At 30.7% G+C, this 12955-nt stretch overlaps 1 protein-coding gene across 2 annotated transcripts; it reads right to left on the bottom strand.

Annotated features, from left to right (window-relative positions):
• Window positions 1–372: 372 nt before the first annotated feature.
• On the bottom strand, window positions 373–4762 carry LOC106775235 (potassium channel KAT1). 2 transcript variants are annotated; one of them, XM_014662324.2, is made up of 11 exons: window positions 4015–4761; window positions 3704–3919; window positions 3465–3620; window positions 3293–3350; window positions 2878–3195; window positions 2266–2505; window positions 2065–2163; window positions 1929–1961; window positions 1653–1838; window positions 820–1528; window positions 373–700 (listed from the first exon to the last, which is right to left on the bottom strand). In XM_014662324.2, the coding sequence occupies exons 1-11, from the start codon at window positions 4194–4196 to the stop codon at window positions 567–569; spliced, it is 2331 nt and encodes a 776-aa protein (XP_014517810.1). In that variant the 5' UTR covers window positions 4197–4761; the 3' UTR covers window positions 373–566. The 2 variants fall into 2 exon arrangements, with proteins under 2 accessions (XP_014517810.1, XP_022642903.1); XM_022787182.1 differs by having other exon boundaries at window positions 1653–1961; window positions 4015–4762.
• Between the last annotated feature and the right edge of the window lie 8193 nt (window positions 4763–12955).

Raw genomic sequence — 12955 nt, 5'->3', positions numbered from 1 at the left:
TATTTAATTCAATTAAGTCCTTTAATTTTTAAGATAATACAATTAAGTTTTCTAAATTGAATACAAAACACTCCTACGTGACACCAATCACACGTCATACAAAACGTAGCTTGAGTCTACCACATAACCCTGAAATATTAAAAGGGTAATGATATATAAACAACATTTTTTGACAATATTTGAACATCAATCGTACGTGTCATTGTGTGATTGGTTCAAATGACACAATGAAACTACCATGAATCAATCACACAATAACACGTATGATGATGTTCAAATATTGTCAAAAAATGTTGTTTAAGTATCTTTATCTATGTTAAAAACACATTTATAAAAACTGTGAAATACTCACAAAAACATTTAGAAGCCGTCGTTTTGTTGGATTTATAGCCTGCCCTATCTGAACTAGATTGTAAAATTTTGTTCTAAGTAAACAATACTGAACAGCGAGCAGCTTTTGTAATTTAATTGTATGATTTTCCATATCTTTCTGAATGCTTAGCATTTTATGATTCGATTACACTGTTGTCATTATTTTCCTAAAGATGTTATCTATCTTCATAGCATCACGAACACAAATTTTCGTTATCGCAGCACAGAAGAAAGAGACGATCTCCATCTCGGATTACATTTATGTCATCTATCTCTGCATTCTCTGTATTTACTACTTTCGTAGGGTTGAAGCCGCCAAATTTTTCACCTGCAATTTTGTAAGTTTATAGTTAGGAGGACAAAGTGGGAGCAGTAAAAAGTTACTCTGTTTTTGTTTCTTGAATATAATTCATAATCAACGTTCTATTTTGAGGTCAAAAAGCTTACCTGCAATTTTGAGCAGTTCTTCTAACGAATCGGGCAGGATTATTAATTTTCCGTGGCTTCCCTGTGAGCTACTCCTGCATCCATCTAGCAACTGGATTGTTACTCTCTTCTTGGGAAGCCTTGCCGATTTGATACGACAGTTAGAATTTCTTGAATTGGAGTTTGTGCTTATTTTTTCTTTTGGATACTCGATAGATCTAATCCCACCATGTCTTCTGTTGCTCGTTGAGCTATCCCTGTCAAGGAGGATTTCTGGCTCCTCTATCTCTATTCTAAATTCATCCAACTTCTCCTTTTCATGACTCCTTTTTGGATCATAAATGCTCTTGTTTTTCGGCTGTTTTGCTAGAGCATTTTGTGTCCACCCTATGGAATTTGCGTTAGGATTTGATTCTCTTTCCAGCAGAATTTCAACAACATCTAGATTCCCTTTGCGTGCAGGGGCACGAGCTTCTCTTGTTTCATGCTCGGGGATCACGCTATGTTTAGTGACTAAATGGTCATCATTAGTCACATTACGCAAACTGATCTCAGACTTTCTAATATNTATGCACTCTCCTTCACCCATTAATGAATGCTCATGTGAACTATTTGTACACTCGTGAGAAGAGCTTCGTATCGTATGATCTCCTTGAAGCAGTTCATTTGGAAACCGCCCAGAATCTGTGCATAGAAATTCAAAGCCAAAATCTTCACGCCCCTTCAACCTCTGTCAAAGCATAAAAAAGTGGTTCAGGAACCTATTATTGTTGGCGGAATACGCCATAAATGAACTTTATATTAAATATTCCCAGTGATTTGAATTTAGAGGTCTTCCATATCCTCATTATTACCATTAAAAGGTTATCCATTATAATCTGTGCGTCTCCTGGATTTGCTTGTAAAACATTCATTAAGGATGTTTTGTTGAGTCTTAAAATCTGCGAAAGTTCTGTTGTACGAACTGTAAAAGGCTGGGGTATCTGATACAAAACTCCAATCTCTCCAAACGCATCAACTGCAACTGCCTTTCCATGAACCTGAATTGTTTTATGTAGAGAGAGAAAGTTATATTCAGTTATTTCATATCTTGAAGCTGAATAAAATGTCATGATCTTGAACAACTTTACATGATCATGCCCATCGATGTAGCGAACCAGATCCTGCAACAGGTAACAGTTTCAAAAAAAAAAAAAAAGTTGTCAGTAAACATTCTCCAGTATTAATTAATGCTTATTGAATTATTCATGATTTAAGCTGACTCACCACTGCCCCTGAAACCAGCACATAAAGTTCCGTGGAGGACTCGTTTTGTAGTATGACATCTTCCTTGGGTGGGAAATATTCAGCTTCCATATCTGAAATCTATTATAACAGGGTCACTTGAGTCAATTACGAATATTTTAGCATTAAGACAAAATGTCACGATGATAAAAGCAAACAAGGCATGTGGGGTATTAGTACTACCAGTTGGAAAAGGAAATCATGTGAGACTCCTTGGAAAAGGTAGACCTTTTGCACGACAGGAAAAAACAGATGGTGTGCAATGCTTGAACGAATTGCCTTTGGAAGATCATTCAATGTTTCTTGTTGCTTCAGTCCTTCGGTTTTAAACCTCAAACATATATGTGATAACATCTGATCTTGTATGCGATGGGGCAAATGATTTCTTGATGCAAATTCAGAAGCTGCTTTGACTGTGTCTCTCTGCGGCACCAAAACCAATCCTCTCTTCATTAGACGGAAGAAATAAAATTCCTCTTATCTGAACGAGTTATTTAATTGGAAAGGAGATAGTTAGTTATTGCTGAAAATGAAACTGCAGCGCAGCCAACGTACCATGAAACTAAGAGTAGAATTATGCTAGATTTAGATTTGCTGTTTTAAATGTAACACCAAAATGTGGGGCCCACAGAATATCTAAAATTAGCTTTTTGAACATTGTCCTGGATAGTGACTTTGAAGGGCATTATTAAATGAGAAACAGATTTTAATTTAATCTAACGCATAATAATAATTGGCACTGATAAATTCATCACTACCAGAAGAGAAGAAACAGGAGTTTGAGAGAGAACATACAAAATTTCTGGTACGGCTGGTCCAGTGGACTACAAGGTTAGTCATGTTTCCAATGATATAGGATGTTAAACCCAGGTTGAACAGCATGTAAGCGATATCAAACAGCATCTCTCTTGTGTTCTCAGCATGTAAATCCCCATAACCAGTGGTAGTAAGAGTGACAATCGACCAGTATATTGCTGTGACATATCTGTCCCAAAGACTTTCTTCTTTGAAATTTGGGTACACAGCACCAATCCAGGTTCTTTTGGAATCTGGGTACCTATCTGCAATGAGATAGTTAAAGCATCCCGCACAGTGCACAGCAAACAAGGTCACCTGAAATTTTGTGAAAGTGGCAACTCAATTATAGAAAGTACCTTGAAATTGTTACAGCAAGAAGAACAAAGAAAACATATGAATTCAAGTAGCTTACAGCAATGAGCTTTGTGCACCTAGTCCAGAAATAATTGAAGCGAATGTCCTTTTCAAGCCTGAAAGCAAAGCAAAGGCGCCATTAAAAAATGTCATATTCTTGAAATTAGAAGCCTCTGATGAAAACCATCCATAACCATAAAGTTGAATATGGTATGATGGTATTGGTATACCTTGCAAACAGAGAACTGACTCGTCTCAAACGCCATAACCGAAACATGTTAAAAACTTTGAAGCCAAGCTCACTGCCACCATTCGTGAAGAGGAAGCTGAAGGACTGAAACGGTATTGTTGAGCAGACATCAAAAGCAAACCAGGAAGATAGGTACCTGCAAGTATGGTTGATCCATTTAGAGTAAGCAGAGTTGTTGCAACATCATTTAGCTTTGAGGAAAAAGTTATGTACATTCACCTGATTGCAATCCTCTTCGGATCATCCACAAGAAGATAAGAATGGTGGTCAAGGTATGCAACAAAGAATGTCAACACTATGTCAATTGCAAAGAAACCATTGACAATGTTGTCTATGATGAAGAGAGCATTTTCCTTGTTAGGCAGAAAGGCAAACTCAAATGGGCAAATCCAAGCTGAGTATATGACTAAAACAACCAGTACCAACTCCCAAGCCCTGTAATAAAAGAACATGAGAAGATGCAGACACAAACAATATTCACGAGAGTTATGTATCTTCTTGTGACCATATGTAAAGGGTCATTACATCACCTATAGCGAGGATTGAAAGGGGAGATTACGTATCTTCTAAGTCTAATTTCCTGGTTAATTCTGGCTCCAAGAGATGGCAGGAGATCATCATTGGCCAAAAAGCTTCCATGGGGAATATTACCCATTTGGTATTCATCTAGCCAGAACCTCTGGAAGAAGTTTTTGGCACAGGAAAGCGACATGTGTGTTTAAGTTTGAATCCTCAAGGCTATGCAGAGGTAGTTAAGTGTTCAAGGGATTGAATTGAATCCTCGGGAATTGGCCATATTTATAGTCTGGTTGTTGACTATTTTTTCTCTTACTGACTTTTTCCTTATGTAGCCTGTGATAAAGGAACAATCCGGAAGGTTATGAAACTAATGCAAATTAAAAGATAGATAAGGGAGTGGTGAAAACGTGTAGGAAAAATCCTTCGCCTTGCCTCAACAAATTAAGATCGACAAAATGGAAGGAGAGTGGTAGAAAAGTGATAGCCCGGCAAGTGGCAGACAAGAGAGTAGAGACTTTCTGAAATGCAGTTGCAGACAATTTTGTATGCCGACTAGGGGATACAAAGAAGGTGCATATGGTGTTTCTTGCTGCATATATGGTGGTGGTATTGGTGGCCGTGGGGTTGGTTTTGGTTGATGTGGTGGTAGCTCCATCACTACATATAAGGGTAGAAATTATATAATAAAAACATAGCCTTTAGCTTTTGAAGAATAGATTCAGGATGAAACATATTGGGTAGTGTTTAGTTCACATATCAAAGGACAAACCATACCAGACAGACAATAGAATGAGTGGGGATTCTATGTAAATATGACACGTGGGCCAGTAAGCCTTTTTCTAGGGGGTTGTAACACACCAATACTCGTCCAAAACCCACTAACAGAAAATCTCAATTATCAGTTAATGTTGCTGATTATCAAGATATCTTCATGTGCTAATTCACCTCCTTTCTTTTTCTCTGTAATTTTGGATTGGCCGACATTGAATGCTTCAGATTACTACCGACCTTTCACCTCTGATTAAGGGGCCTTGTGGCCCATATATGATTGATGATGATAATCTACTGCATGTGGATTATATATTGTGAAGTAATGTGTTGATAAATGTTTTGGAATTATCTGGTAAATTCATGTATTGTCAGCATTTTTCTTTGTATTCTCTCCATTCATTCATTCTTGTCATTAAGCCACAAGGTAGGATGTCTACATTGCAAGGTAACAAAAGTAACTGTAGTTTGTGTGACGTTTTGAAATAGTTGATGGAAAGGAATGAAGCACAACATACTTCTGGTTTTTGAAGGAAGAATAAAGTTTTAGAGAGCTCTCATTAGTTAATTTAGCATGTGGAAGAGGGTCATTATCTAAGTAATGGTCCCGTATGAATATCTCACAAGAATCTTTCCCCGGAGATAATGGGGGGATGGCAAAAACCCACTTGCTTCTTTACAAAGGCTGTGCCAAAGAGAGAAGAACAATCTGCTAAAAGCCAAAACTATGCGAGCTAAATATAAATAAGACTTCTGGTATAGTATATATGAGTCTTGGAAGAAAGGATGTGCACGATATATAGATCATATTTTAGATTTTATGCACATGGAACGAGAAAGAGTGCGTTGTATACTGCACAATTTGACAGTTAACAGCAAAAATACAGTTAGTAACAAGTGAACTGAAAAGAAGATCTTTGTCAATGAATTGGAAGTGAATAGCATAAGTGAATTTGGTAGGACATCTAAGACAAAGTCTTGAGACATTAGCGAAACTTGATACTCATTTACATTCAAACATTTATCCAACGTAGTATGCAAGCAATGGCTGATAAGCATCTTAATAATGATTAATACAATTATGCAAATGTGGAAGTGGGGTTGTGGCAGACTGTTTGTTTCTTGTGGTGGCGCCGCCAGAGATGCCCCACCTCTCGTGGGAGGCATGTTCTCGAGGTACACATATACATGTAGAAGGATGTCAATGTGGCAGTTTTGAGTTATAGGACTAATATGGCTAATAATTAATGTGTAGAAGTTTTGAGTTGAGTGTGGTTTAGTTATGTATGGTCAAAATCACATCCTTAAGGAGCATTTGAGTTTGGTATCAATTGGGGCTCACTTTTGCGTGTTTGCGTTGGGCACAGGTATCAAATGGGGCAGAGGTATAAAGGGAGTCCCCATTTGATTCCCCCGCAAATCCACATGATTACTTTCTTAAATGTTTAACATTATTTAATCTTCAAAAATATCACATTACATTACATGTGCATAATTTCTTTCATATCTTAAATGTCCCAACACATGCTCCCATTCAAAAGGATCAAATTTTCCACTCATCTTTCACCAAAACTAATAGACCCTCGCCTTTTTTTTCTTTTTAGTATACATCAAATAATTAAAAAAAGGTGACAAGATACATCAACTGATATAAATAATTAATTTTCAATGCTGTAATATACTGAAAACTCTTCGATATATCGGCTAACCTTGAATTAATATATAGAAAATTAATATATGTTATTATTTTAAAGATATATAGACATATATATAATAAAAAAAAAAAAGTCAGGGAACAACACTCTAATAAGAGTGCTACAATGTTGAATACTGGCTGATTAATTAATGTAAACTAAAATATAAGATAGATTCTAGAAAGAAAAAAAAAAAGAATATTTGTCTGATGAAACTGCGAAGAGAAATTGAGGATGGTCCTTTTAAAGGGTGTTGAGAATTGATGATGGATATATACCATAAATTTGCAGCACCAAGTGGTCCTCTTTAATTAAGTAGTAATAACAAAATTACGTGATTTCTGAAATATGACCTAATTGGATATTTAGATTTCATAGGAAATAGTGTCACTTTCTAGAGAATGAAATTTTTTGGCATCTCTAGTATTTAGTGACAATTTCTACATGTGAAAGTTCAATAATATAGATGACAATGTTGCATTTCAAGTAGGAAGCGAAAACCAGATCCATTTGAAAATTTTCTTTTCATGTCATTTTTGGTATAAAGTCGCATGTATCGTATTGGAAGAAACATGTGTTCTAGCACGATTATTCTTAAAGACTATATATTAATGTAAACTTATTTTAGGTTATTGGATATTTGAGAGGACGTATTTACATTTTTAAAATTATATCATTCAAGTGCGAGTTTTAATTATATTGAATTTGTGATGAATTGTTTTAGATTCATGTTATTGATATATTCTTTTTTTTATTTTTTTATAAATTGTTCATATATTAATATTTGGAAATTTAATTAAAGAAAACATCTGAAGATTAATGTCTTTTTCTCCCTTCCCAAAAATTCTTACATGATCTCCTTGTGTATAAATTATTTATTTTTTGGGTATAATGTAACCAAACTTTTAATTTACAAAAAAGTACTGATAAAACTTCATATTGGACTATCATGATTATTAAAATATTATTGGTTTAATTAGCTCTTTATTGCCTTATAAATTTATAGATTTTGTATATGGTAAATAATTTTTTCCATCGTCTAAAAAAGTTACTTTTTGTTTTATTATGTTAACATTTATTAAGTAATTAGACAAGTTGTTTAGATTAAGATAACTTCCATTTATATTTCTCTTTTTCGTTTTTTTTTCATATTATAAAAAATATTATTAAAAAAATAATTGCAAAAAAATATGAAAGTCAATCTAAACCTATGAAAAAAAAAATCGTAAACAACTCTAAATATATCAATTTTATATCTATTATAAAAATTATATATCAAAATAAATAGATAATACAAAAAAAAAAAGTAATATGAAAACATAAACTTTATAATCCTAAAAAGACTAACTTATATGCAAAATGTTTCTCCTCCGTAAAAGAATATGAAAACATAAACTTTATTCTTTTAGATATCTTACCAAATTCTTAAGCATATAAGTTGATGGTCAAGAAGAGAAAACCAAGTTGTTTTCTAGTATTCTTTATCTCTATAGTACTCTAAACCTTTTACTCTGAAATTAATCATGCTTATGCAATGATATTTCACTCTTTCGTTTTATTTATTTTTTCCATGTTTATGGTGACAATATATTTCATAAATCCAATCAACCTAATAAAATATTATAATTAAATAGTTTCGCATTAACAACAACACTAAACATGTCACATCAATAATTCCATCAATGTTAAATGATGTTGATTAATAGTCATATATGAGCAACATAATCGATCTTTCAATAATCTTGATAATACTTCCTTTCTTTCTAAGATTAAAATTATCTACCCATTACTATTTGTTCGGATTATATCATTTTCATGATTAAATATATCAAAATTTAAACATATTGAATATTTATGAATATGTAATTTAGATATTTTAATTATGTGATAGGTTTCCATGATTACGTATGTCAAATTTAATTATTAAAAAATAATATATTATATATTAAATAAAATCGATTGATGAAGCATCAAATAATTTTAAATGATATATTTAGAAATAGTTGATGAGAAAAGTCAAACTGATGGGATTAATTCCATATTTATTAAAAACACGAAGGGAGAAAAATTGGGCATGATTTAGCCTTAAGAAGAAGTGAATTATTTTCCAACATTAAATATTAAACTTGTTAAATTGTCGTACACTACTTTTACACTGTAAGTAGGATGCTTACGATAAATAATTTAATCAAACACTGCCTAAAGAATTTAATTATGAACTATGATGGGTAAGCATTTATATATGAAACAATTATTTAAAAATTATCAGTAATTCTTACTTTAACGGTACAAAAGTCATTTAAGATATATAAATTAAACTCTAAATGAATTTCTTTTAATATTGTCGAAGTTAACTTAATATTTTATATATATAAAGAAAAAGTAATATGTTTAATTTAGAGTGTGTGGTATTTTTGTGAAGTAATGGAAACAATGTGGCCAAACACATATTTGTAATTGACTTATGTTGTGTCCTCCGTAGCTTTTGTCTTCGCAGGTGGTGACCACATAATATGGTTGTAGGACCGATAAAACGAGTTGTCTGTCTTCATTTTATTGGCTGTATTTCTAGTCCATAAATAGTAGGTTAGGATGATTTAGAGTTAGAATGGATTGCGAACTTTGTCACTGTTATTCAAAAGTTAATTAATTTTATTACTTTTTTAATATGTATGCATTATTTTTTCTAAGCTTACACTAAATTCCAACATGTTTTAATATATAATTGAATGTAAACTTTATTTTATTTTATAAGCCATTTTTTTGATTGAGTTAAATTCAAGGTTTATGTTTTAATATAATAGAAAATTAATTATTAAAGTCTATTATGATAAAATTTGTTGTTTCTTATATATATTATTTTATTTGTTATTGTGTTATTATTAGACTATTCATTAATCTCTAGTCTAACACACTGGGCATACATACTTTAACGTGAAGGGTGTGTTAAAAATTTCACTTCAATTAAAGATAAAACTAATTTAGTGTATATATAAACATGTGTAAATTAGTGCTGTTAAAACGGATTAAAATTCGTGGATCAACGTGACTTATCGTGAATTTGAACCAGACTACAAATTGTAAATTTCAACATGGGTCAAAATTGAACCAGGATTAAACTTATAGTGAGTCGAGTTGGCTCAACAACCCACTGTAAATTTTAAATTATATTAAAAAAATAACAACTTTAAACTTAATCCTTATATATTGTGAATTTATCCATTTAAGACTCTACTATTTTAGATGAATAATTGACAACAACGATATGATGTAAAATAATAATTTGTTTTGAATTTGTGTGCTCTTGAATTGTATTTGGAGTTTTACATAATTATATATTGTATTGTATTCTTTTAACTTTAGATTTCATTATAGGAGTCTGATATCATTCTTTATTATATTTGGAGTAAACTTAATTTAAATTTCAATTAGATATTTTTTTAATAGAAAACAAAAAATTGTAGTTAAGTGAGTTAATAAAAAATTAATTAATTAAATCCACAAACCTGTGGTAAGTCCAAATGTGTTTAAATCTGGAAAGTAAGTCTGGTTAAGTTGACAAGTGATCAATCTGTGATGAAATGAACTGAAACGACTAACCCATCTTAATGATATTAATATAAATTTTATCTTACAAGTCAATTTTTATAAGTCAATTTTTATGTGATTATGAATAATTCCTCCAATTTAGAAAAATGCATTTTAAATAATATATTAATTCTAATTCTCTCTCTATATATATATATTGTGATTTTCTTTTCATATTAAAGATTTTACTTTATAATTTATGCAAGTGCCAGTATTTAAAAAATCTTATACCTCAATTTCTGTACAGAAATATCCTTAATCATTTATTATCATTAAGTAATAGACTCAAGTACTTGAGAATCTAACTATATTTATACGTAGAACATTTTTATATTATGTATTTAACATTATACTCGATATTTTAACCTAAATTTAAAATGAAATAAACACAACTATACCATATTTATAGGCCGACATCAAACATTCATCGTTGGTTGAGATATCTTAAACCACAATACTAAAAATAAAAGTATAATATAAAAAGATAATAGAAATAAAGTTATATAGTTGACCAACAATAAATGATGGATAGAATACATATAAGTAAAAGTTATCCGTGAAATAAAACTTAACTAAAATTTAATAATTTAATTTATATTTAAATTAAAAATGGTGAGGAAATGAGAGTATATATTGTTGTGAAAATGGCGTGGAAGAAGGTAGTCCAATAATGAATGACTGAAATTTGGGACCAAATAAGAAGGATGCCATGCTATGTTGTTCACAACGTTTTCTTTTTTCTTTCTTCTTTCTTCTTTCTTGTGGCCCTAACTCCCATTGTTTCTAACCCTTTCACGAACTTATGCTTTTCGTTTCGTCCACATCAAACATATGTGCTTTCCACTTTTCCCATCATCAATCATCAAGTTTTCTAAAACAATTTTTATCCTAAAATTATTCTTTCTTTTTCTTTTTCACTACAATTTATTTACTTTAAAATTCTAATCTTAGTTTAAATTCAACTTCGCTTTAATACTAATTAACCAAAATCTAAGAAGAAAAGAGAATCTGGGCAACGTAAAAAAAGTAGCAATGAAGCAAATATGAAACACACCTCTAAGATTTTATGCCTACCTTTGGAATTTTTCAAAATCTCCCATTTCAATTTTCCTCTCATTTAGTTTCAATTTCCTTTTATTTTAATCTGTCTTGGAAACTTTAAATATATATATATATATATATATATATATATATATATATATATATATATATATATATATATCCATTGTTTACACAATCCCTATTATTTAGTATCATGAACAGAATTTTAATTCTTAACTTACATGAATCAATTTAGTTTTGAGTGGAAATAAAATCTTTAAGTTATCAAACCCGTTACAAAATCCTTCTAAAAACCAGAGATATACCATTAGAGACATTTTAAAAAAATGGGGAAAGGATTTATTTATTTATTTATTTTTAAATTAAAAACTTAAATAAAGAACTGAACAATTGAATGGAGACTCAATGTAAACGTGGAAAAAATTACTTGACGAAAAAGAAATCATTATTATGTATGGGCGATTTTTTTGCATTGTTTTTAAATTACTATAAAAAGTAATTAAGCAAATTTTAAATTTAGTACTGATTTTGCATTATTTAGTACTATTAATATTTTTAAAAAAAAGAGAGCTTAATTTAGATGTAAATACTATAAAAATATGAGTTTCTAGCAAAAATAAAAAATGTGTAAGTACTATATCATATAAAAGTACATAAAATGATATATAGTTAGAAATAAGTAGAGACCTATTATCTTAAATTTTAAGTTAAAGATAATGTTTTAATTTTTATATATATATTTTTTTAATTCTTAAATAATTTATAAATAATATGAAATTGGACTAACATATATTAACGTGTTCCATCATCACCAATCAAGAGAAATACTCCCCTTATAATTTGCAAGCAAGCAAGCTTTGAAGAGAAAATAGGAACAAATACAATTTTAGTAATTGTCATGATATTTCGCCATGCATAACATCTTCATATAGAAAAAGTAAATAATCATTTCGTTCTGCTTCAGAAAAGATTGCATGACTAAATAATATTATCTTTCCCACGACAGTACAAAGGTAGGAATATATGATGTAACTTATCACCCTTCCATCCGTCACAGTTTAAATAATTAATTATAACTTAGTGAGTCCGTCACCCATTCTAGAGAGGTTGGGTAATCATTAGTTTAGATAATTAATTACCAGTTTAGTAAATAGAATAATAAGCTTAATGGGTTGTCAGACAGAATGATAGGATCGAAATCATAGTCCGATCTTGAATTGGACGTAACATAATAAATTAATTTTAAAACTTTCATTTTAATATTAAAGTATAATTATGATTATTATGAAACTTATAAATAAATATTTAAGATAAAAAATAAATTATGTATATTTGTTGTTGTGTTAATTACTGTTTATCAAAAATTAAATTAATTTTAATATCAAAATACTTTTTACAATTTAAATGAACGAAAAAATACTTATCAAACAACATTCATTTAACACTAGTGCAACGAGGGGATTTTACCGCGATTACTTTTTATTATAGGTCGCGGTTTACGAACTGCGGCAAATTCAGCCGCAATAGTAAATTAGAGACTTTAGACAGTAATTATAATCACGGTAAAAAGATAGAGAATATGTCACGGTTGTACAAAGAACTGCGATTTGCGATTGTACACTGTCTAATTTGAACGGAGTAATTAATATTATTCAAAACATAAATCAATAAATAATATTGACGGAGTACTATCCTTATTATATATAATATTTTGATTCAGCAGAGAGGGTAGGTTTATTCCAGTGGTGCATTACAATGTTTTGGTATAAACGTGGTGCATTACATATCTCAGAATGTGGATAGTAGGGAAAAGTATTTATAGTGAACAAGTAAATTATTT

Source organism: Vigna radiata, chromosome 10 (assembly GCF_000741045.1).
Source record: "Vigna radiata var. radiata cultivar VC1973A chromosome 10, Vradiata_ver6, whole genome shotgun sequence".
NCBI classification, from domain to species: Eukaryota; Viridiplantae; Streptophyta; class Magnoliopsida; order Fabales; family Fabaceae; genus Vigna; species Vigna radiata.
The sequence above is the reverse complement of the archived record's forward strand: the minus strand, read 5'-3'. Positions and strand labels throughout refer to the sequence as shown.